Genomic DNA, 26,780 nt, shown 5'->3' with positions numbered 1-26,780 from the left:
TACAGGCTCATTCGTGTGGGGTGTTGGATATTCATCAATCAGGTATTAAGAAATGTGTAGGCACCTCTTTGAATTGTTTTATATTAAAATTGTTGTCCCAACAAGTGAAATTGCCTAAATGTCTGATATACACTGCTTTTGTCGACTTACGTTGGCATTTGATCGAGTTAATCATGAGAAATTGCAGACTAAGTTATACCAAACAGGTTGCCCAAGCAATTTGTTAAATATTTTATTAGCTTTGCATTCTAACACCAAAGTTAAAGTTCGTCTTGACCAGGAAGGTTCCTACTCTCTTTCTACTAATACATTTTGCAGTCTTTTGGCAAGGCTGCGTTTTAGCGTCATTCTTATTTAACCTTTATGTTGCCGATATGAATAGCTGTTGCATCTACTGCAAATTTGGGACATTGCCGATCCACTATGTACCCTATGCTGACAATTTCATTTTTGTTTTATTTGACACGTATAGGTCTCCATCGATCACCGAATACACTTGCAAGTTACTTAAAGGATTTAGAGATCGATTTAGTTAAGACTAAAAGACTTAGTCTGAAACCTGCTGTAAAGAAGAAAATAAAATGCTTCCACTGGTTCTTAGAGGGGAAACAGCCTACTGCGACGATCCGTCACGGTTCGCTTTGAGAACCCGAGGCAGTTTTCGCAATCCGCTTCCCTGTGATCCGGATGGAGACAGTAGAGGCACTGGAGGTGGTTGTCCTCCACAAACACATTTCGCAGCTGGAGCAGAGCTTAAAAAGGGAGCTTCCCTCTCTCTTCTCCTCCGACATGGTCCTGCGGAGTAGACCCAATGGACTTCTGGAATCTTCGATGAAACTTCAATGATTCTTGCCCTTGAGAGGCATTGAGATTCACCGACATATGGATCCCTGCTTGTCGGCTGAAGGAGTGAAAGAGCACACGGGCTCAATTTGACAATAATAGAACTTTTTTATCGGATAAAGGGCGAAAACATAGAATAGCTCTCAGAGGAAAACATGGGGACTCCCAACACTTGAACGTGCAGTGAAAATCTGAGGATGGCTGCCAGAGGAGTGGCTTAGGGAAAGCACAGTCATTGGCTGGGGGCAGAATGACCTAGAGTTCAATGATTGGTTTAGAGGAGAAAGACAGTTTGCAAGTGAAAGTGGAACTGGTTTTTCTTTTACTGAGGATTCCTGGCCTGACGACAGGGAATATTCATGAGCATGTGAATCCATGCCAGACCCCATGCTTGAGAAATTGAAGTTGTTGAGGAATTCAGATATTTGGGTGTCAGAACTGTTTTAAAACTAGTACGGATATGATGGAGGAGTGCCTGTTTCTGTATGGTGTTCCAACCCTATACAGGAACAGGCACCCCTCCTCTAGAGCCAGCACACACCTGCACATGCGGCATATCTTATGGCCATGCCCAACATCATATCAGGGCCCCAACCACATCCCCGTAACACTGTCATAATTCCATTTTCAGACCCAATGTCCAGCTGGGCACACTTTAAGAAAGAAAACAGGACTAACAGTGCAAGGCATCCTCACAAACCAGCCATCTAGAGCCACTGCACCAAACGGTCAATGAGAACCAAACGTATTAGGTAAGGTCTACCGTGTCGGGCCAAACAATTCAGTAGCCTACATTCATAGGAACCACTAAACAATGTACCAACATGTCATACTAATTGCCTCCCTCCCTTCCTTCCTCTCCTTTCCTTCCCAACTGCAGATATGCCATGTTAATTATAATGCTATTGTATACAACATGCAATATATATGGCTTTTCCATCAATATTTAAATCATAGCAGTCACTGAATACACTAACTAATGTCACAATATATCACAAACTTTTGCACAAATTGTTTAAATTGGAATAAGTCAGCCTTGATAAAGACCCTGAGAGGTCGAAACACGTGTCGGCTGACCACTCAAATCGTCACAAACAATAAAAATTACACAACCTAATTTCAAACTAAGATGTAAAGAGTTAGAATCGTTTCTTTCAAACGCTAGATATCGGGGAAAAAACTACTAATCCTAACAAGAGGTGTGGGCAACAACTCCACGACCCTTGATCTTGCAGTCAAACAATTTATATAGAACAAAAGAACTCACCAAGAAATTAGCAAGTTTAGCGCAAGTTGATTCAATAACCTAGTGCCCAAATAGCTCTATTCATCGTTTCTAAACTAGGTAATATACAGGAATACACAACTTTATCTTCAATTATTATAGCCTTGAGATGAAAACAGTTGACCAAACATTGTGTTTTTTCTATTCTCGTGATGCTAAGGTTATATAAATCGAAGGTGTTGCATAGTTTAACTTTTGGGGCAGAGACCCTCTTGCTGCACATCAAGTGCTAGAAACTGGAAGCCCTGCTTGTGCAGGTCACGTTTATCCCTCCTGAATGGGGTTCATGATTGTCATTAGATAAGTATCGGGACTGCTATCAATACAATCTTTAGTAGACTTGAAAAGGCTGCAGTTATGTTGTAAAATCTTAGCCCCTCCATCAAATTCCCTTTTCACAGAGTCGCATCATCTTGTGACAAATCCTGCCAGGCATTTAGTAGCTGGCTATTTTCCAGCTCGAATATATTAGCTTCTCTGGGAGTGGATACGATTGAACTACTTCAGAATCCTGGAAGGATTAAACTAAAATAGTTGCCCAATGACTGGATTATCAACAGAGAGCGCATTGTTCTCAAATTCCCTGGTGAAAGTGAAATCTTTTAATGAAATCTCTCATTATCTTTTGCAGTGTCCTTCCAAGAGTTTTTAGGAAAAATGTATGCGATTCAAAATGAATATATTTTTAACAAATGGGATTTTAGGCGCTACATGTAATATTCCGAGAGCAGACTGATTGTGAGGTTTTTGGAACATTTATGTGGAAACTATAAAGCATCTCTAAATCAAATGTCATTGCTTAGCAATGAAAAGGAAATCATTCAGGATTAAATTTGTACATGAGATAAGCCTGTCCTCTGTCCAATTCTGGGAAAGAATTGTTATGGCACATCAAGTTCCTTTATCCATTGCAGTTCTAAACCTTTTTAAAGCAATATTGCATTAACATGATTTCATCATGTATTGTTGTTGGGTACTTTTGGTCTTGTCGCTTATGTTCTGGATTTTGTATGTACTTATATTTAATTCTATTGTGATTTGAAGTGTATCTTAATGTTTAAATTTGTGTATATGTATGTTTGTGAAAGGTTTATTTGTAACCATATCACAAACAAAATAATAATAATAATAATAATAATAATAATAAACCCATATATCCACCTCCCCTCCCACATCAAACTTCAAAACGCTGGTAAGTAAACCCCACCCTGACAAACAACCCCGCTCCATGTGTATTTCACCGTGGGGACAGCACCGAGCAGCTAACAACAATCCTCCATTATGTTATTTGATTGGTTTATGCATGAGGAAGCCCTCAACCAGGTTCTGTCACACTGGCTCCTTAGAGGGAGAGGGATGACCCCTTCCTGCTTGTCCAGGACGATGCAGGGAAGATGGTGGCAGGGAATCGATAAAGTCCTCGGCAGCTTCTGGAGAGATGAAGAAAAGAGTTTGCTCCTTATGCTCCACTAAGATAAGCCAGGAATATTATGGAAGATTTAATGTTCCTTGACCTCAAGGGTTATTTAACCTCCATAAAGGACTTTCTCAAAGCTTGAACTTTGACTGAAAAAAATCAGGAAAAAAGGATGGAAGCCCCTTCATATTGTAGTTCCCCTTTTCCCCGAGCCATTCTCAGTATAGCGCTCTGGTCCTGGTAGTCAAGCAGGCGAGCAATCAGCCTTTGGGGGCCCCCGGAATTGGTACTTGTCCAGGGATTCTGTGCACACGTTCAATCAGAAATGCCGTGGGACCACCACAATTCTAATGTTATTCCTACAAGACATGGATTCCAAATCCTCCTGTTTATACAACAGGATCTTTAGAGTCTTCCTGACATTCCTGAGTTCAGAGGACAAGGTCGTCATCCCATCCTCTACTGTAGATATTCTTTCCTCAGCCACATCCAGTCTTGACTGATGCTTGTCCAGGCAAGCTTTCATGTAGTCCACCTTGCAGGCAGGAAAGACAATTTTAATGTCCAAAGTGTTTATAGCAGTCTCGAGTTGCATGAACATTTACCAGATATCTACCGCCTCAACTGCGGCTCCTTCTGGCGTGTCACAGAGGAGTTGCTGTTTCTGGTGCTCTGTGCCTGCTGCTTTCATTTTTTTTTAACTGATGCTTCCTGTCTCGAAGGAAAGCTTGGCCTGACTTTGGTCATGCCCACCCATTTTAGAGAGACTGAGCTGCCAGAAGGCCTGCAAGCTAGGGCAGGATTATTTATGACTGGCGATGGGCACAGGCACCAGGTTGTCCAACAGAGTTTTCATTCAGCCCATGTTACCAAAAACGCATCAGTAGTTGAAGTCATCAATAAATTAGGACACTGTGAGCCATCCATTTGAGGAACCTTGAAGAGGCGGTGGTGCAGACTCTACGTTGGTGCTCCTGCTCTCCAGCGACCCGCTGTGACGCTGCAAAGGGAAAGGTTCCAGGGATCCAGCTCCTCAATGGTGCAGATGGGCCTCCTGCCCAGAGTTATGCCCCACACACCCCGATTGCCAACAGCCAGGGCCGGTGCCATCACTAGGCAAGGTTAGGCACTTGCCTATAATGTGCAAATCTTAGGACGGCAATTTGGGCTTCGGCAAATGCTGCCGAAGGCTTAACCTCCAAAGTACAGATATAAAAGTATTCTCTCTCGTCCGCGTCCAAGGCTGCATCTGACTGTCAGCCTGGCTGAACCACGGCGTCGCACATGCAGGCAGCAGGCAGGCCTGAGGTTGGTTGGGTCAGGGACAGGTCACAACTGGGCATGTGCGTGGCAGCGGTGAGTGCACAAGTCGCACTCGCCCCTGTGCAGTACGAGCCGAGCAGGCACTGCACGTGCCCTCACTCGTGACTCTGGGGCTCGTCATGTGCCTCGGCCCTCATGGTGACATCAATGCCTGCAGCTGCACCGGTTGCTGCAGGATAGCGTAGTGAGGCCTTCTGCAACCTCAACTGCAGCACGGCCCAGCTGCAGCCAGCCACGGATTCCCAATGGAGGGGCTAGGTCATATACCCTCCAGACGCAGGGGATGCTATGTGGTGCAATGCTTGCCTGCCTGCCAGCTGATTCGGCCACACCACGGCTCCGTCCGGATACTGGTCTCATGAGAGGCCCACTGGCTACAAGCACAATGTATCAGAGTTCCGAACCAGCACAGGTGGGATCTCCTCCTCCGCTCTTCTCAGCGCTCCACTGGAGGCCACCCCCTGTCAAGTGGACCGCTGCTGTGAGGAACTGTTGGTGGCGCCGAGCTAGAGGTCAGGCCCCGCCACCACTGCCTCCAACCTGCTAAGCACAGCCGCAATTGCGCAGAGCGCCTGCCCCACCCAGCGAGGATGGGGCCACAAGAGGACTCCCCGAAAACCGATAGCCTCCGTGGGCAGAACCTGCAGCCAATGGCCAGGTCTCCTGCGAGTCCTAGGATGTTTTCAACAGGATTTGTTGGAGTGTGGTACGGGAGCTCAGGTGGGAGATGGCCAGTTTTGGCTGGGCTCTCGGTTGCCCTCACCCCTTATCAAGGTTGGATTATGCCAATTCTGAATTTATTTGGGTTACCAACATATCTTATAAAGCACTTGACACTTACACAGATTGCACCATTCTGCCTTCTGTAAAGGACTCACAGAATTGACCATATTTCAATAACGTTCCATCCCCTGCATTGGCTGCTTGTGCGCCATAGAAGTCAGTTTAAGGGTCGATGTATGGCTCACAAGGCTTATAAATCGGTAGGATTCACCATGTTTACTAACTAAACTTCAGAAACGTATTCTGAGAGCTCTGCGTTCTACCCCTTCATATCTTCTGCAGGTACCTGTCTTTTGAAAGAACTTGTTCAGCTTTCGCTGCTTTGGCCTTGCAGTGTTTGAATTCTATTCCGATAGGTATGTGTATGATTACTTACCATATTCTTCTGCCTTTGACATGGTCAACCATGCCATCCTGCTGAACTGTCTCTGTGATAACCTGGGTATCACCCGTCAGACCCTGGCGTGGCTGACTTCTTTCCTCTCTGATCAACCCTACCATGTCCAACTTGGGTCCTTCCTCTCCTCTAGCTCTACCTGTGGTGTCCCCAGGGGTCTAACCTCTCTCCTTCTGTCTGTTCAACCAATATCTGGCACTTCTTGCCCACTGCATTGCCGCTCTCTTCCCCAACTTTCAGTGCTATGCTGATGACACTCATCTCTTTTTCATGCTACCCTCAGCCACTTCCTCTCCCTCCCTCATCTCTGACTGTCTGTCTGCAATCCAGGAGTGGTGTGCTGCCAATGACCTCTGCCTTAATGCCAGTAAGACTGAGGTCCTCCTCATCAGCACTCCTGCACCTTCCTTTCCTGTCACTCTCTGGCCGGCCTCCCTTGGCCCCCTTCCTGCTCCCACCTGTGAAGCTAAGAACCTTGGTGTCATCTTCAACTCCATGCTCTCTTTTTCTCCACACATCTCTGACGTCTCTAACCAGTCAAACTACCAACTGCACCTCCTCAGGTGTATTCTTCCTTTCCTCTCCTTCCCCCAGAAACTCACTGTCTCCAGAGCTCTGGTTCTCTCTAGGCTGGACTACTGCAACAGCCTCTTTCTAAATCTGCCTGTTTCTACTCTCCGCCCTCTGCAACTCATCCAGAACAGGATTGCAAGACTTGTCATTGGCCTCAAGCCCAGGGATTGTATCTCTCCAGGACTGAAATCTCTGCACTGGCTCCCAGTTGCTGCAAGGATTACGTTCAAAACACTCTGCAGTGTCCACAAGGCCTTCTGGTGCCTGGGGCCTCAATACCTTCAACTCTCTCTTCCTAAATGTCTTCCTTCTCAAGCTCTTCGATCATCCGCCTCCAACTCCATCAGGGTCAGTCGCTTCTCGAAGCAAGAAGTTGGTGGTAGATCTTCGGCTGGGGCCTCCCCCTGGAACAGCCTCCCTGCCTCCCTGAACCTTGAGGAGAGCACCTCAAAACCTTTCTCTTTGCTTCCGCGTTCTCCCCTCCCCTGCCCTGCCCTGCTGAACTCCTGGCTGATACTGCACTGGTTACCTGGCCACCCTCTGATCTCGGGCCCAGGTCTCCTCCCCCGCCTGTTGCACACCTGCACTGCCTCCCTGGAAACCCTGCACTTGGGGACTGTTTTCTGTATTCCTTACAGTACCCCACCAGCACTTGACATCGGATGTCTGCACTTACCCTTGCACTTGTCACCAGCTGGCCGTTCTTCCCTTAATCTTTTTATTTATTATATTTATCCCATGTACTGCACTGGCCCCACCTCCCTGCCACCCCACACTTTTACCCTGTCCCTTGCACGATCTGAATGACAGGCCTAGTAGGATCGTTGTCTCTGTCTTCCCTCTGTTCCCTCCCCCCTTGCCGCGACACGCATTGAAACATTTGTGTATAGGCGCTTTATAAATGCCATATCATATCACATTGCCTTAAAAAAGGCTGCAAAGTCTAGTTATTTTCAAAGACGTGGAGTTTGTCAAGTTTAATTAAATTAAATAGCATGATTACCATTCAATGAATGTTGTCTCATTCCCCATTCAATATGGAATATAAAAAAAACATATTTCCATTGTAAAAATACAACACTAATATAATGCACCTCCTACTACATGCAATCCAGAGGGCAGCCCAAAGTGAAAATGTCTTACCTTCCGTGGTCTTCCTTACAGCTGATAGGGTATCAAGTACTCTGGTGAAGTTTGCTCCTATATACAGATCATTTGCATCAAACGTCTGAGAAAAACAAATCAAATGTCAGTTCAACACAAAGAATTTCACTACATTTGAGTTATACTACAAAGTTGTTTCTACTCATGACATAATATTTGTGCGCTGCTGTACTTGATGCAACATGGTTCTGCTGCACCATACTGGGGTGAAGTAAGTATTTTTGCCATCCTAAGGGGGGGTGGGAGTCCAGTTTCCCCTCCCCACCTCAAAATGTAACCAGTTTTGATGCTTCAAGGGCAAAATATCCCTATTAGTAAAACCCCTGAATGGCTGTATGTAGTACTGTTCAACACAGTTTCTGTTGAAAAGTATAATATGACAGAAAAGCATAAGGGCTTGAGTTTAGAAGATTATTTGAGTTGTAAATTAAGATACAGGCAAAGCTATACTGAACATGGTAATGCAATCTATTATTTAAATTATGTTTATCAGGTTAACACAGGCAAACTAGCAGATAAATCCCATGGACGGAAAAAGAAACAATACAGAGTGCCTCAAACAGCGAATCCTGCCAAACTCAACAAATACAGTTTCCAATGTTTTCAAGAGACAGAGGCAAACCTAACACGTACAACTCATTGCTCAAAAGAACCATCATGTGCCCATGTATATGAGGGTTCCATGGAGGGGAGAGAGATGGATCGTCTGTTAATCGGTTCTTCAAAAAACAAAATCACAAAAATATAGATTCCATCCTTATTAGATGACTCATTGTCCAAACCCCACCACACTGCCCTATAGAACCCTGCCGTTGTCAGCCAGGCCTGCAGAAAAGCGCAAGCTACCCTCACTTCAGTTAACATAAAATATGTGCCTCCTTTATCCATCCTCAATCTAGTTGGGTAGAAACAGATGCAACCAAGCCCTTTTTAATCAATTCACTTCTAATCTCCAGAAGCTCTCATCTTTGGGCCAGTTCCCTTTAAACAGTTCAGGTAAGAGCAAAATTCAACAGCCTTCAAACTTATCTCCTTGTTCTTCGCAGTAGCCGCCAACAAGTTCTCCCTGACTCTAGAGTCAGTGAACACCACTCTGATTCACCACAATTGTCCCCTCTGCCCCTGCCTCGTGTTACACAACCCTATAAGAACTTATTCACAATGGGAGCTGAGAGGACATGGCAAACCTCCTTCCTTGTGAAGTCTCAGATAAATGTGGCCAGAACGTTCCACCAGTCTGAGCCGAGAAGACCAGGATCTTTATTTTCGATTCTCTCAGTTAATCTTCTAGCTGCTCAATATGGTAGTCTGCCTCAACAATGTTCTGGATTGAACAGTTTTCAAAATCATTGGAGGAGTCCCAAAGACAGTCCATTATCACAATCACCCCTTCCATCACTGACAACTTGCCTTCCACCTGGGACACTGTAGCCAGAGTCTTTATTACACTCCCAGCTAGGCTCCCTGAACTGGATTTTACCTGTGCTATTTTAGGCTAAATGTCATCCACTTAAGAATGAAGGCCCCTCAGAATCCATAAGCAACCTCTCACTAGGAGCCAACTCCAAAAATGCCAAATTGTCCATTTGCTGGTTGCACCCTACCTCCTTACTCTGCATAGGTAAAAAAGAAATCATCCAAATGAGGGGACTGCTGTTTTTGGCGGCATTCCACTGCCCACGCTTCTGCAGTCGAACCCAGAAAATCAGCAGCAGAGTTCAGTTCATTTACTACAGGGTTATCACTTGCTCACCACCTTGACCACAGTCTATGCTTTCCTTCTCCAGGTTTTCTCGGGAGTTTCATAGTCTTCCATTCAAACTTCACTGCAGCGCTCCCGCATGCAGCAGTTCTTGTCAAACTGCTGCAGCAGCAAGGCTTCTATTTGCAGGTGCAGTGTTCCGCAAACACGGATTAGCCCTAACTGTTCATTCCAACCAGACACCACCAGAGCACCAGTCTCACCTTCTCTGCAAAAATTGCTGCACGGAACAGACAAGCTTGGATGGGGATGTTGCAAGTGGAGGGTGGGGGGGGGGGGACAACTACTCCTCTTCTCACTGGGGCTTACACTGGATGTTTAAGTGCAGGGCTCAGTCCTCATGACAACATTGCTTCAAGTTGTACACAGCAGGCTTTACTCAGTCACCTTGAAGTTAGATGGCTATGGCAACTCAGACAGTAGAGACATGCTGAATCTTATCAGATCCCCAGGCTGCATGGGCAGACTCACTTGCAGAGAGACTCTGGGGGGTGCGGGCGAGGGGGAGCTATGGTAGATGTGCCAAGCTCCCCGCAAGCTGTGGCCCTCTCCCTGGCAGATGCCCCGCAATCATCGTGGGATGCTGACAGACTCTTTGACCCACAGAGCATCATTCCCCCCGGGAACGGGAGGGGAGCAGCTCACGGCTGTAGCCCATCGGCTTGGAAGAGACATGGTCACATAGGCCGTGATGGAGCACACAACACCTGACTGTTCTTTGGCTCTTTTTTCCTTCTTCTCGCCAATTATTTTTCCTCTCTGCGGTTCTGGTTGGTAGAATTTTGGGGAGATTGTATTACTTTTCTTATGGTTCAGGTGGTGACTATTGAGTACTTTGAGTTGGGGAGAAGTATGGGGAGGGGGTGGTTGGGATGCTGGGGGTTGAAATGTTTCAACAGCACACACCTTGATGTAATGACTCGGCCGTGTGTAGTTGGGGCGTGGGGGTCCCTCCAAGCATATCTCTACTTCGCTGATGTGACAGGGACCGATGACATGAGCAGGAAGCTTAAGCTGATGTCCTGGAACGTGAACGGCTTCTGCTCTCGGATTGAACGAGCCTTAGTTCTCCAATTTCTTAATAGATACTCCCTGGATGCAGCTCTTCTCCTTGCAACGCACTTGGCAGGCTCGGTCTGCATTTTCTTTAGGCGTACTATCAAACCGCAACACACGCTGGCTTCTTTCGGGGCCCCAGAGGGGTGTTGGTGCTTGTTCACAAACAGTTACCCAAACAGACACCTGGGGTAAATTTATCCTGCTAGTAGGGGAGTTGTGGAGGACCACTGTTGGTATCCTGGCTGTCTATGCTCCCCTCCCAACCCCGCTATCCATGGACCTCCTGAACGCCATCCAGGGTATGATGCTCTCCCATCACCCTGAGCTGTGGATCATGGGAGGCAATTTTAATGATATCATGGACCAGACCATTGACCGTACACACCTTCGGGGCAGGGATCCCGCTATGCCCACTAAATTGCATATTATTGCGACTGCGCTTGACTTTTGTGAAGTCTGGAGGACAGTCAACAGACAGGCCAGGGGTTACTGCTTCCACTCGGGGCGCACACCTCCATGTCTAGAATAGACTACTTTTTCCTTCCCCAACTGAAGGCACATTTGATCAAGTTGTCCAGGTTCCTGGCGAGAGGTATCTCAGACCACTCCACGCTCCTTATAGAACAGGACAGTGGGAAACTAAGGTGCCAGACGGGATGACGCTTCAACACCTACTACCTTGGCTTCTCGAAAATCATAGATGGGATCACGTCCCAAACTGAAGAAAGCCTTTCTCTTAACACCGGTTCAGTGGATAGACCAACAACGCTTTGAGAGCGTTATAAGGCAGTGCTAAGGGGAGAGATGATATCCCTGGTCTCAGCTAAACGAAAAGCCCAGTCGCGACAGGTATTACTGCCGAGCACCTGAAAGAAGATTTTCTCCAAACGGACCCCATCGCCACCCATAGGTTACTTGTGGTGGCTACAGAAACACTGCAGAATATCAAAATGAATAACGCCAGTGTAAGCCCCTTCTTCAGCCCGAAGGACACCCGCCCGAACTCCTGCCCAAAGATAACGGCTCCAACCCTAACACCAAGCGGGAGGTCGAAAACGCTGCAGAAGATGCCTGGGGGGGAAATGACACACGCAGGCCAGTCCACACAGAGCAACGATGCAGTGAGCAGAGAATGCTGTGTTTTCAGTGGCAAGCGAGCCGCGGCAGTCGGGGTTGGGGCTGTCGTACACCAAACAGGACACTGTTTAACAACAAAGTAAACATAGAGGACGCTGGGTTTTAATCACTTGAACTCCGGTGCATGGAACTTCCAATAGCAGTTTACACGAGGCCGCAGTGCATTTTCCATTATGGCACCCTTAGTTCTGGGAAGAAGGGGGCGGGCTTGGGGGGGCTTATCAAAGCTCCCCAGTATGGAGGATCATGATTGGTCTAGGAGTCTCCAGCCACTATATGAACCAGAGAGCAAAGAGGAAGAACTAGCAAGTTACTCTCCCTTCTGTTTCAGAACAGCCACAAGGGCGAAGAAGGAGCTTCAGAACTGCGTTGGGCTTATGAGGACTAAAACCAGGTTCTCCCCTTACCCTCGGAGGAGCCCCAGACCAAAGCTGTATTTGGACTACCTTTAAGGAGAGTTATCCTAATATTTATTTTCCTAAGTTTTTTCTAGTCAATAAAGACTACTTTTATTTAAACCCAAATCCTGTCCAGTGTGTTCTTACACATTTTGGTGGCAGCGGTGGGATCCTGGAACATGCCATGGAGGCTATTATCAAGGCCCTAACCGACGGTCAACAACGACAACTTATGCAGGTCCAGAGCCATCAAGCGCAGACAGACAGGCGCTACAACAGGCCTTACAGCTACAAGCAGCCAACCAAGATGCCTTAAATCAAGTCATCGAGGCCATGGCAGCTTCAAGGGCTACAAGTATAGCCCCAACCAATGTGCTACAGAAATACCAACAAGGAGAAGATCTGGGATATTTCTTCACGAATTTCGAAAGAGTAGCCAGGAATTCCCAATGGCCGGTGGAAAAGTGGGGACACTTCATTACTCCCTTGTTGACGGGTCCCATGCAAGGGGCTTACCAGGCTGCCAATCCAGCAGGTGACTCGACCTATGCAGACATTAAGAAAAGCATCCTGGAAAGGATGGTGTCGACGAAGAGGCCTACAGGGCAAGGCTAAGAGAAACCGGACTACGTAATGGTGAGACGCCAAGACAACTATATTATAGAATCCACGATCTCAGCGACAAATGGCTAAAACCTGCCTCGGGATCAGTGCAAGAAATTATGGACAAAATCAAACAGTTTGTAGAAGCCTTCCCAGCAGCCATGCAAAGATGGGTTCGCCAACACCGCCCATCTACGTTGGCTGAAGCCATTGACATAGCTTCTGCCTTTCAGGAAGCTATAGCCCCTACGGACTCACCAAAGATGGAACCACTAGGAACAAGCACCGGAGAAACCAAACCCCTGCGACCCGAGGCAAGGGGATCCGGTTGGCCAGCCATCAACCGATAGCCACAATGTTTTGATTCTGGGAAGTGGGGGCATATTGCCCGATTTTGTCCCAAGAAACCGAAAGTAGAGCCAATGGAGATCGGGTGGGCTCAACCAAGAGAGTTCCGACGAAGAAGGGAGCCTTATCTAGTGGAAGTCAGAGTGGATGGAACACCACGTCAAGGGCTTCTCGACACCGGAAGCGAACAGTCAGCCATAAGACCAGAATTAAGTGGGGATAGAATGGCTGGGGAACCTATGATACCGATAAAGTGCATGCACGGGGATACAAAATCATACCCGACAAAGGAGGTAGACTTAGAGGTCAATGGGGTTCTTTCCAGAATGAGGGTTGCCATAATGCCACACTTGCCTGCACCGGTGTTAGTGGAAACTGAGCTACCGTCATTTCAGGAATGTGTGAACGATACAGATTGGCTCAAAAACGCCCCTTATTACAACTCCGAGATTGATCCACAGAACCAGGAGAGAGGCGAGGGAATCCAAGAGAAAATGGGCTGAAACCAATTGGTATGTAAGGCTAAGAGATTGGTTACTGGAAGACCGGAAGAAAACCTTCCGGAAAAAACTGTTGACAGATCCAACATTGAGAATTGCAAGGGAACAAGCGATACCCAGCCCTGGGTTAGGAACTGGATACCCGTGGTTCAAAGCAAGGAAGGGCCTTATTTACTGCATAACAGTAGACCCACAAAAAAGGGAAACAGAACAATTACTGGTCCCAGTGAGCTTCAGACCCACAGTGTTAAGATTGGCACATGATGTAGTAGGTGGTCATCTCGGCAAGGATAAAACTCAAGACAAACTCTTAAAATGTTTTTTTTGGCCAGGTATATATAGGGAAGTGGCCAAGTACTGTGAAGAATACCCAGTTTGTCAGAAGACCAGTCCTGACAAACCCCATACAGCCTATGCCGCTTACAAAAGAACCTTTTTCTAGGATCGGTATGGACCTTGTGGGACCACTAGAGCCCAGCAACCACGGGCACCAGTATATACTGGTCTTAGTCGACTATGCCACAAGATACCCGTAAGCTTTTCCCATGAGTGGTATAAGTTCCACGCAAGTATGTAACCAACTGGTTCTGTTTTTTTCACGGGTAGGGTTACCAACAGAGATCGTGACTGACCAGGGAAGGTGTTTTGTTTCAGGGGTGATGAAAAAAGTGTGCCAACAACTACACCCTCCCTACCCCTCAGGCCAAGCCACCTTCATCACTGCCACCCTCCTTCTCGGTCATCCGACCCATGAAACGCGCATCAGTTGAGGCTTTCGCCACCACCTTTTCACACCCCCTCCTCCCCCTTCGGCTGACTCTCACCCTGATACAGCCCTCTCCACTCTGCTATATCTGATACTCTTGATATCCTTGCCCCGGTCATGAGAATCCGTCTGAAGCCCAAAGCCAAATGTAACTCCTGGTTTGACTCAGATCTCGTCACCCTAAAACGCAAGTGCAGGGTGGCAGAGAGGAAATGGCGTGCTTCATGTTCATCCTCTGACAAACTGGTCTGCCGCCTGCTCCAAATGCAATACCGGCTCTCCGTTCTCACCAAGAAGAGAGCCCTTATCCAAGTCCGCATCTCTGCGGCATCTAACAACTCGGCTGAACTCTTTAAAATCTGCAAGGAACTGGCCAACCCTGCCGCAGTCTCTACCTCTCCTGTCCCCTCCCAGGCCCTCTGCAAGGCACTGGCTTCTCACTTAATTTTCAAAAACTCAGGACATCCTGTCCTCACTCTCCTCCTATCACCACCCACCCTCTATTCCCTGCTCTTCCTCTGGCCCTTCTGCAGCCACCCCTCCTCCCTCCTTCTCTGCCTTTCCCCTTTTCTCTGCTGACAAGGTTTCCAGACAAGTCTGATCTATGAAAGTCTCGTCGAAACAGGTTCACCCCTGTTCCTCTAAAACTATCAAGGACCACATCGACTCCCTGGCTCCTGCCCTGGCTGACTTCTGCAATCACTCCTTCGCCTCTGGAGTCTACCCATACTCCCTTAAGCACTCCCTTGTGCACCCTCTTCCGACCCCTCCTGCCCGGCTATCGCCCAATCTCCATCACTCCCTTCCTGGGCAAGCTCCTGGAGAAACTGGCCATCTCCCAGCTTAATCTCCATGCTGAATCTGTTGGTTGTCTTCATGACCGTCAGTCTGGCTTCAGAGCTGCCAGAAGCACGGAAACTGCTCTCCTGAACATCCGTGAAGACCTGCTCTCCAACCTTGACTCTAACACTCTGTGTGTTCTTATCGTGCTTGATCTCTCTTCTGCCTTTGATACTGTCAACCATGCCATCCTGCTCAACCGTCTCCGTGATAACCTGGGTATCACTGGTCAGGCTCTGGCGTGGCTGACTTCTTTCCTCTCCAATTGATCCTCACAGGTCCAACTGGGGTCCTTCCTCTCTAACATCTTTTTCTCTACCTGTGGTGTCCCCCAGGGATCTAACCTCTCTGCCTGGCTGTTCGACCAATATCTGGCACTCCTTGCCCATCGCATCGTCGCTCTCTGCCCCAACTTTCAGTGCTATGCGGATGATACCCAGCTCATTTTCAGGCTACCCTCGGCCTTCTCCTCTCCTTCCCTCATCTCTGACTCGGTCTGTCTGCTATCCTGGAATGGTGTGCCGCCAATGACCTCTGCCTTAATGCCAGTAAGACAGATTCTTCTCATCGGCACACCCACTCCCTCCTTCCCTGCAGCTCTCTGGCCGGCCTCTCTTGGCCCTCTTCCTGCTCCTACATGCAAGGCAAGAAACCTCAGGGTCATCTTCGACTCCACACTCTCCTTCTCTCCTCACATATCTGACGTCTCTAAGAAGTCACACTACCAGCTGCACCTCCTCAGAGGTATTCTTCCTTTCCTCTCCTTCCCCTAGAGGCTCACTGTCTCAAGAGCCCTGGTTCTCTCTAAGCTGGACTACTGTAACAGCCTCTATCTAAATCTGCCTGCCTCTACTCTCCGCCCTCTGCAACTCGTCCAGAACAGGACTGCAAGACTTGTCCTTGGCCTCAAGCCCAGGAACTGTATCTCTCCAGGACTGAAATCTCTGCACTGGCTCCCAGTGGCTGCGAGGATTAAGTTCAAAACCATCTGCATTGTCCACAAGGCCTTCTGGGGCCTGGGGCCAAAATACCTTCAACTCTCTGTTCCTAAATATCTTCCCCCTCGAGCTCTTCGCTCATCCGCCTCCAACTCCCTCAGGGTCAGCCGCTTCTCCAAGCAACAAATTGGGGGTAGATCTCTCTCCGCGGCAGGGGCCTCCCTCTGGAACAGCCTTCCTGCCTCCCTGAAACTTGATGAGAACCATCTCCGGTTCCGGAAGCACCTCAAAACCTTCCTCTTTGCTTCCGCTTTCTCTCCCCCTCTCCCCTGCTAAATTCCTGACTGAAACTGCACTGAATCTGCAACTGGGCCACTCTCACCGATCTCAGTCCCTGGCCCAGCCACTCTCCCCCTGCACTGCCTCCCTGGCAACCCCTGCACTGCAGGACTGTCTCTGTATCCCTTCAGCCCCCTTCCCAGCACTTGTCTGCACCTACCTTGCACTTGCCACCAGCTGGCCTTTTATTATTCATCTTGTTATTCTACTACCCCTGTACTGCACTTTCCCCTCTCCCTTCCCCTCTTCCGATGCACTTGCACAATCTGAATGACACCTGGCCTAGTAAGATCGTTGTCCGTCTTCCCTTTGTCCCCCCCTCCCTGCCTCGTCGCGCCTCGAAACACTTGTGTATAGGCGCGTTACAAATACCATATCATATCAGATCATATCATATCATATCATACGCATTAAGAAAATACATACTTCCATTTATCACCCTCAGACCGAGGGGCTAGTGGAGAGATATAACAAAACAATCAAAATGATTCTGAAGAGGGTCACCGCGCCCACGGGCAAAGACTGGGACTGAGTGTTACCCTGGGTACTGATGTGATGGTATTGAGGGACACACCACAGTCCTCCACAGGGTCGTCTCCTTTTGAGTTATTATTCGGACACTGGCCTAAAACCATTCTGGAGATAGCCAAAAACGAGTGGGAAGAACAAGAGGAAGAGACCCATCTCACGGACTATGTAATAGATGTAAGACCGAATCTTACCAACTTGCGGGAAATTGTGCGAGAAAACCTGGGGAGAGCTCAATCCTCTCAGGAGAAATATTACAAAAACAACACTAGAGTCCGGACATTCCATGTGGGTGACAAGGTACTTGTTTTGTTGCCCACGTCCCAAAACAAAATGTTGGCCCAATGGCGAGGGCCCTATAAGATCACAGCCATATTAGGCCAAGTGAATTATCTGGTAGAACAACCAGATAGAAAAGAAAAGGTTCAGAACTACAATATCAACCTGTTGCAGGAATGGAAGGAGGCCACAACAGATACACCAGGTATAAGTCACTTACAGGTGAACTGTTCAGATTCAGATATCAGTGCTGTCCAGTGGGGTACACAGCTCAGCAACAAGGAAGAAAAAAAAAGAACTGGAGCGTCATCTCCACTCGTTGAGACATGTATTTTCCTTTTTTCCCGAAAGGACAACACTTGTGGAACACGAAATTAACACTGACCCGACTCAGCCGGTAAGGGTACGACCATACCGATTACCGGAATCCAAAAGAGAGGCTATTCAAAAAGAGGTGGAAGAGATGCTACGTCTGGGTGTTATAGAGCCATCGACTAGTCATTGGTCATCACCCATCGTACTAGTACCGAAACCAGAAGGCTCCACCAGGTTCTGTATGGACTATAGAAAGTTAAATGAAATCTCTACATATCAAGCATACCAATGCCAAGGATTGATGAGCTATTAGAACGACTGGATACAGCTCAATACATAAGCACCATCGATATAACCAAAGGATATTGGCAGATACCTCTATGGAAAGAGGATAAGCTGAAGACTGCATTCTCAACACCATCCGGGTTGTACCAATTCACCGTGATACCCTTTGGCTTACATGGAGCACCAGCAACTTTCCAGGCCTTAATGAACAAAGTTTTAGCCCCTCACGTTCCTTTCTAGTTCAGCCTATCTGGATGACATTGTTGTATTCAGCCGATCATGGAAAGAACACTTAAACCACCTACAACAAGTGGTTGCAGACCTTGGGAAAGCCGGCCTACACATCAACCCGAAGAAAACCATACTAGCTGCAAAAGAGACTAGATATCTGGGTTATATTGCATTTATTTATTTATTTATATTTATATAGCGCGCAAGCAGCCCAGGGGCATTGAGGCGCTGTTACTTGCAATAACTTAGTTACATGGTATAGGCATGGTAGCGAATGTTGACACATTATGAATACTACAAGACATCATACTGTTGTTACATATGTTGCATTTGGTTATATAATACAACATACATGAAAAGTATACGTGCTGATGTGTCTGGCCTTCTGTGAATAGGGCAGGAGTCCTTTGGGCTGAAGAAGGGACTTACACCCCTCCCACCCCCACTCCCAAGGAGGGGGGAGGTAATTAAACCACAATTGGACAAAGTGGAGGCAATCATACGGTTGCCCATGCCCAGTAACAAAAAACAGATACAGGCATTCTTAGGCTTCGTAGGGTCTTACAGGCGATTTATACCTGTTTTCCAGTATTGCCAGCCCACTCACCGAAGCCCTTAAGTCTTCTTACAAAGGGGATATCTTACAAGTCAACCTTGCCCTAGCGGCATTCCAGACTCTCAAAGACCACATTGCAGCCCTGCCGGTACTACAGTGCCCTGATTTTGAGAAACCTTTCTTTGTACAAACAGACGCCTCTGGAACAGGTTTAGGTGCGGTCTTGTGACAAGGTACGGACAAAGATCTATATCCAGTGGCGTTTATAAGCCGCAAACTCTTCCGAGATGGCATATTCAACCCTGGAGAAAGAGTGTCTAGCCATAAAGTGGGCCATTGAAACCCTCAGGTACTACCTATTGGGTAGGCCCTTCACGGTTTTTACCGATCACGCGCCCCTACAATGGTTGGCGATACACAAAGACTCCAACCATCGAGTTTTGAGATGGTCTCTTACTCTACAAGCCTTTTGTTTCAAGACTGTCCATAAACCAGCAGCATTTCAAGTGGTGCCAGATTATTTATCAAGAAGTCTGGATCGGCCCAACCGGCTCGATTCCTCGAGGGGGGGGGGTGTAAGCCCCTTCTTCAGCCCAAAGGACTCCTGCCCAAAGATAACGGCTCCAACCCTAACACAAAGCGGGAGGTCGAAAACGCTGCAGAAAATGCCTGGTGGGGAAATGACACACTCAGGCCAGTCCACACAGCAAGCGACGATGCAGTGAGCAGAGAATGCCGTGTTTTCAGTGGCAAGCGAGCCGCGGCCATCAGGGTTGGGGATGTCGTACACCAAAGAGGACACTGTGTTTAAACAACAAAGTAAGCAGAGGATGCTGGGTTTTACTCACCTCGGACTCCGGTGCATGGAACTTCCAATAGTAGTTTACATGCCGCCACAGTGCATTCTCCATTATGGCGCCCTTTGTTCTGGAAAGAAGGGGGCTGGGTCTGGGGGGCTTATCAAAGCTCCACAGTATGGAGGATCATGATTGGTCTAGGAGTCTCCAGCCCCTATATAAACCAGACAGGAAGGAAGGACTAACAAGTTATTCTCCCTTCTGTTTCAGCACAGACACAAGGGCGAAGGAGGAGCTTCAGAACTGCGTTGGGCTTTTGAGGACTAAAACCAGGTTCTGTCCTTACCCTCGGAGGAGCCCCAGATCAAAGCTGTATTTGGACTACCTTTAAGGAGAGTTATCCTGATATTTATTTTCCTCCATTTTTTCTAGTCAAAGACTACTTTTATTTAAACCCAGATCCTGTCAAGTGTGTTCTTACAGCCAGGCAAACTCACGGGGGGATAGGTTGAGTATAAACGATGCTGGCCTGGCTGGAGCGGCGCGACGAGGGGAGCAGACACGTTAGAGAAATACTGGATGAGACTGAGGAAGTCCATACGGAGGACTGTGAAATAGCAGAACGCTTTGCTCAATATTACGATTGTATCGCTCCACTGTGCGAGACAACATAGTGAAAACGTTCCTTTCCGGGGCGTTGTGTTCCCTCACCTCTCTGAGAAACAGTTGTTAGGCCTAGAGGCAGAGATTATGGAGGAGGAGATTATGGAGGCCATCTCTCAACTTCAATCTGGGAAAGCCCCGGCCCCAAAGGATTCCCGGTGGAAGTGTGGAAACGGCTGGGCAACCGGTCGATCCCACACTTGCTCAATTTGTTTCTGGTCAGCAGAGAGGTGGGCACCCTGTCGCAGGATCGGCCTCAAGCCACTATAGTGGTCATTCCGAAAAAGGACAAACCACCCCATAGGTGTTCCACCTATCGTCCTATATCTCTTATATCTCTTATGAATGGGGAGGCCAAGGTACTGGCTAAGGTGCTCGCCATCAGTGTGTTGCGGTTGATTAAGACACTGATACACCCAGATCAGTGTGGCTTCCTGCCTGATAAATCCACTCGTATGAATCGCAGGCGCCTAGACCTGGCAATGGACCGTTCTTTTGGAACGCCTGGCACTTCTTGCCATAGATTTCGAAAAAGCATTTGACTCCGTATTGTGGGAACACTTGTGGGAGTTGTTGGCAAGGATGGGTTACGGGGAGAAGTTAATTCGCTGGGTCAAGCTTTTATACTCAATTCCTGTGACTGGTGTTAGGGTAAAGGGGGTAACATTGCAGACCTTCCCTTTGGAGAGGGGGATCCAGCAGGACTGCCTGCTCTCCCCCCTCTTGTTTACAATTGCTGTTGAACCCCTGGCCATACAGCTCTGCACGGATCCGGCGTGGGGGGTTCTGCTGGCCCACGGGATACGAGGACCGGGTCTCACTCTACGTGGGTGACCTGCTAATATTTTTGGGTAATTCGAGGGATTGTGTAAGGAAGGCATGGTATAAAAGTAAGACAGACACAAGTGATCACAGTTCAAGGGTGTATATTGAACTCCTATCAGGGGTGTGAAAAACACCTATCTAACCCTAAATCTACGATGAGAGCAAGCTACAACTATCAAATAATAATAACCATACGGTCCTAGTAGAGTCTGGTCAAATAAAAAGGGCCTATAATAAAATAAAAACTATTGCCAATCCTTACTGCTATGCTCCAAAATAGTGTGGGGTAATGTTCCCAAAAAGAAAGAAGTGTTCACAAGTCAGGATGTTAAGGCCGGGGCCTCCCTTCCCCACATTTTTAGCATGGGAAAAGGCGGGGCAGTTGAGCACAGCACACTCCTGGGCTTCTCCGGCATGAGTTCACAGTTCCGCTCATCAACATCAGGGCCTTCTGTGCCCAAGTCTCTTCAGTGAAAAGACTTTCCTCAGCAGACCTGATGTTCCATAAACAATAAAGAAAAGTGCCTTCACCCAGGATCCCCTTCAGCGGGGATCCGATCCTTCTTTGACCGTTAGTTTCTCTCAGTCGGTTTCAGACCAACTACAATTTGTATGCATCCCTCAGTCGGGTTCACATTTGCCACAACAATCTCCTGAGGTGTTTTTCACCCAGGATCCCCCTCTTCCGGGCTCAGACCCTTTCTTTGCAATTAGTCCCCCTCTTCTGGGTTCAGACCAACTTCTCTACAATTAGTCCCCCTTGGCTGGGCTCAGACCAACTTCAGTTTACTGTTATGCTCACCTGGCTCCCACAGGGGCGTCGGTCGGACCCGGACTGCTGCGGCCTCCACCCACGTGATGCGTAGTGCAGCGATGACTGACTGGATCTGCCCTCCTAATCTTGTCTGCTTGACCCGTAGAAATATTCTCCTACAAGTGGAGGGATGGATTTAGCCACTTGTGGATTCAAGTGATAGCACCCCCACTGTTCTCCCCACTAATCACTCTCAGCAATCTCACCTTATATTCTTGAAGGATGAGCCCTCCATCCTGCGAAGCACACAGTGGCGCGTTGATGACCAGTTACTTCACTGGCCTGAAGATATTGGAAGAGTTGTAGACGAATCCTGACTCCAAAAGGTCCTGGCGAAGATCCGTAAGTATATAGTTCGTAAGAGTTCAAAATGTCTGTAATTCACTCCTGTCCAATTCCTCTTTTATCTTGCAGCTTTGACCCAATAAGAAGATTGACAGCTGAAAGCGCTCCAGTAAAAGTCTGTTACCCAACACTGTCCGGTAAATAATGCCAAGGGTTAAACTTGCTGCTTTCTCCTTATCTTACAGGAGCGACATAAGAAGATGTGGCGTGCTGATGAATTATACCTTCGGCGGTAAAATCAGGTAAGCATATGACGGCTAAAGAGATTGTCTCTGTATGTTCTCTCTGCTCACCTTGTTGTTTCTTGTCCCCCTTAGGTGCCGGGATTCGGCGATGTAAAGATGGAGACAGCCGGATCAAAGAGATGCTGCGTGGAACGGTGAGTATGGCGTGGCACTGCTGCTGGCAATGCGACGCATTTAAAACAAAGTCTTTCCTCTGGTTTGAAGATGCGATGAATCCGGAATCAGGTAAGAAATCAGGTAATACTCTTGTTCTAACCTTTGTTTCTTTCCTTCTTTCTGGGTGCTCCAGGTTTGAGGCGGGCGTGGCAGAAGGTTGGATGCTGCTGCTGGCACCGTGAACGTTACGCTGCTGGATGCAGAATAACGCGAAGCGTTGCTGCTCTTCGGGCGTGGTTTAAATAGCCTACAAAGTAGTCCCAGGTAGGTATTCCTTCCCGACCACACCCGAGTAACAAAATAGTCCCTATGGTAAAGTAGTCCCTTCCAGGCCTCATATGGGCTTGGATCTTCTTGCAGCATGGTCTGCATCAGGTAAGTGTGCACCTATGAGCCTGGCGCTTTTGGCGCCAGGACTGATGTCCCATATGAGCCTGGCGCCGTAGGCACCAGAACTGAACCCAGACAGCCCCTAGCAGGGGTTGCTGGGTTTTCTCAAGGCAACATGATGCCTGCTCCCGGGGCTGATGGACGTGGTCTGGATACCCGGGGGTATGCATCATGACATTTACAGACAATCAAAGACTTTCAAGTGTGCACGGGATTCAATGCAACCCGCTGTAGGACCTCTTCGATTTTACAGTTCAACAATTCTTCCCCGCTCCAAAAGGGGGGGCACAAAACAGAGACCTTCGAGAGAGCACTCACATGGCGCAGGACCACTCTGTATCTGGTACCCATTTCAGTTTCACAAAAAGTAAATTGTATTCAAGTTCTTTTTCTTCATACAATGGTGCCGCTTGAAAACTTGAGCACAACACAGTGGGTCTGCTATCAGTTTCTCCAACTCACCGGCTGTGCTGAACTCGGAGTTTCTTTGCCGTTGGAATCAAGGACGGTACCACAGTGGCAATCGCTTCTCCCCGCCCTGGCTATCAGTGCGGGAGGGCCCTATGTACCGTTCACACACACACACTACAACTTTTGTCAGCTGCAATTCCCGGTCTTATGTTTCTTTTCCTTGGGGCTTCTTGAAAGTCGCAGTTCTGGGTTGAAAAGTGCAAGGGTAATTCCCTCCTTGTCGTCCTCTCCGATCTCGCCGCCTTTCTCCTCGGTTCAAACTGCCGTCTCAGAATAGCTGCTTCCTCGTGCATTTGGCCTTGCTCAGAGTGTGCTTTCGTGCTCCTCCTTTTATCCGTGTGGAAGTGTGATGGAAGTCAAGTGTGTTTAATTATCAGTAATTGCCTCGTTCTGCCTGACCCTTGTGTTGAGACATGTCCGGTATAACGCTCTGGTGTAAGTCTGTTGTTGCTCATAATGACCTGCCCGTCAGAAAGTGCTCGTGTTGTAAAGGGGCGGGGGGAGGGGTTTGAGTTTCCAGGTACCCTACCTGGTTGGATTGGGAAAGGGTGTTATAAGGAAGGGGATACCGCATCTCACCCTTCGGTGTCTGACTTACACTCCCCGAAGACCACCCCATCCAGGTGATCCTCCCGCACTGGTCCACCCCCAGGAACTGGATCCAATAGCGATGGCCATATCCTGGCCACCTGGATGACAGATCCCCGGGGACAAGCGGGTGCGACACCTTCAGGTTTCTCACACTAGTCCCCTGGTAATGGCATGTCTCAGATGGCAGGCGGTCACAGGGCTCAGGGTCAATTGGCACAAATCCATCCGGTTCCCGGTGAAGGGAGGCGACTTGGCAGTTCCTCCCGATTGCCCTTATCAGGTCTCACTGTTGGGTTTCAAATACTTAGGCATTCACAAAGGCCTGGACCCACTCGACTTTCTATCAACTTATACCCCGTGACTGAACGATTTCTACAGGATGAAAGACACTGGCAAACCCTCCCAATAACACTGTTAGGGAAGGTGGCTCTGTTCAAGATGCTCATGTTACATAGGTACCTATATGTCCTTCAAAACACCCCCCTTCTAGTGCCCCAGGCGGAGTTCACTAGAAGGGACTCTGCACTCAGGGACCTGCTGTGGAGTGGGAAGCAGCCTAGGATTGCTTTGTCTACATTGCAATGCTCATTATGGGAGTGGGGCATAGGGCTACCAAATATAGTGCACCAGTATTGGGCCTCTCAAGTGGCAGTGGTCAACCATTGGTTACACAGGAACCTGCACCTACCGCACATTAAGGCGGAGCAGGCTTGGATGGGGAAAGTCACCACTCCGGGTGTTGTATGGGGGTGGTAGCAACCTGGCTATACCAGGGGTTACTTGTCAAGTGGTTAGGTTTTGGGGGGGCTGCAAATCAGGGTAATAGCTGGGTGGGAAACGGACACTTGCCCAGCCTCTATGGTGAAGTGTTCAGGGCTTGGACCCGTTGTGGTATTCTCACGCTACAACATGTAATGAACGAGGGGGGTGTTGTCTCCTTCCCCGACTTAAAACACACCTATGGGCTTTCGGACACTTTACCCATGCACTCCACGCCCAGCTTCCGCATGCGCAGGCCGTCCCTGCCCGTTAACCCCTGGAAGCCAATTTCATGGCACAGCAAATAAACAGGAAAGTCACGTCGACCATGTATCAGTGCATATCCTCCTTTTCGTCACGAGACATGACTGGACTACAGCATAGGTGGGAGGTGGGTGTCATGGACACTGAAGACTGGATTTAGGCCCCGATGTCCCTTAGGGAGGTGGAAATTTCCTCCTGATTTCACTTGATTCAACTCAAAATATTACATAGAACGTATAACTCAAGTACGCTCCTCTTTAAATGTGGGCGGGCGGCCCATATGCGGTGCCTGAGATGCGACAGAGCAGAGGGCACTTTTTTCCATACTCTTTGGGAATGTCCGATGATGCATCGCTTTTGGGAAAGGGTTCTGGAAAAGTTGACAATGGTGGTGGGGGAGCCGGTGCCTGTTGAACCGAAGATCTTGTTGCTGGGAATCTGGGGGGCTCACTCCTACGGCCGCTTTTTTTTTATATCTACTGCTGCCATCCCAGCTAAGAGGAACATAGCTATGTTGTGTGTAAGCCGGATGTGCCCAGGTATTGGATTTAGACGTTTGTATGTCCTACGAAAGAAGGATTTATAATGCATGGGGAAGCCTGGCTAAATTATAGAAAATATGGCACAAGTGGGAGGAGGCTGGGTAATGGCGTTTGCTGAGAGGTGGATTGTGGGTTTCGACTTGTCCGTGATTATGCTTTAGCCTATTCTTTACTCCCCCACCCCTTTCCTTTCCTTTTTACACCTGGAATTTCTCAAATTATCTCAATTGTGGTGCTGATTTGATTTGTTTATTTTATGTTCTAAAATCACAATAAAATGTGTTAATAAAAGAACTAGATGACCTATACTCGCATGACTTGGGGACATTTGAGAGTTCTACATTACCAGTCACAGACCGCTCTGCTTGCTAGAGACCCAGCCAACTCTAATGACAGAACTGCCAACAAACAATACCAGTTTGGGTGCTTCATGGTTTTATTCTCGTGAGTGGGGTTTTCTAAATAGAGGGGCAGAGTTTTGATCCCAAAACAAAACAGGTTTCCCTATCTTGGCTCTTTAAGACCATAGTACCCAGTCCTTTAATCTGGGTCAGGGCCATATCCCTGTGTGGTTTTAACTGTCACAAAGAGACACTGAAATCTTATAGTGTCTCAATCACTTCTTTCTTGGTCCAGGTATATTTTTTGTTTTAGTCCAAATGTTTTCATTAAACATTTCGCAATAAATCAAACACAATTTAAGAAGCGCAATGGACCACACAAAGAAATATAAAACCAATGTGAAATCTAGAATACCCCAAACCCACCTAGCCAATGTTTCATGAAACTTCTAGCTTGTCACTTTTCGGTCCAGGGAGTGGATCAAGCCAACTATTTGCCAGAGGTTATAGGATGTGGACTTACCTGGAATAAACCGACTGGTCAGCAAGCATACGCTTCGACATAAGGGGCTAGCCCATTTGCCAAAATCTTAACAAGGATTTTTTTGTCAGTGTTCAGAAGCGAGATCAGCCTCTCTCATGGTTTTCGGCAGCGTCCCACAGTTGAAGGCATGTTGGTAGACCTTAGGGATGTGTGGCGCAAGGGATGCAGCATACGCTATGTGGAAGTCTGCGCAGAGTTCGTCAGGCCCTGTGCACTTTCCACCTGGAAGGTTGTGAATAACTGTGCATATATCCTATGTGGTGATTGGAGCATTTAACACTTCTATTTCTTACAGGAAAAACCAAGAGAGTCTGGTCTGCTCAAGCTACTGCCCTACTTGCAGCTGAGACCTGCCTAGGACAGT

The 26,780-nt window shown here is 47.9% G+C and overlaps 1 protein-coding gene across 3 annotated transcripts in view; it reads right to left on the bottom strand.

Moving 5' to 3' along the window:
* Positions 1-26,780, bottom strand: part of ARHGEF6 (Rac/Cdc42 guanine nucleotide exchange factor 6) — a 3,277,165-nt gene that overhangs the window by 2,932,075 nt on the left and 318,310 nt on the right. For all 3 annotated transcript variants that reach the window (XM_069612789.1, XM_069612790.1, XM_069612791.1), the window contains one exon: positions 7,765-7,849. In XM_069612789.1, the coding sequence (XP_069468890.1) occupies positions 7,765-7,849 (85 nt within the window). The remainder of the gene's footprint in view (positions 1-7,764; positions 7,850-26,780) is intronic.

The sequence above is a fragment of the Ambystoma mexicanum genome, chromosome 5p (assembly GCF_040938575.1).
Source record: "Ambystoma mexicanum isolate Mex_15411 chromosome 5p, UKY_AmexF1_1, whole genome shotgun sequence".
In the NCBI taxonomy this organism is placed as follows: Eukaryota; Metazoa; Chordata; class Amphibia; order Caudata; family Ambystomatidae; genus Ambystoma; species Ambystoma mexicanum.
Note: the sequence above shows the minus strand (reverse complement) of the source record. Positions and strands in the feature narration are given on the sequence as shown.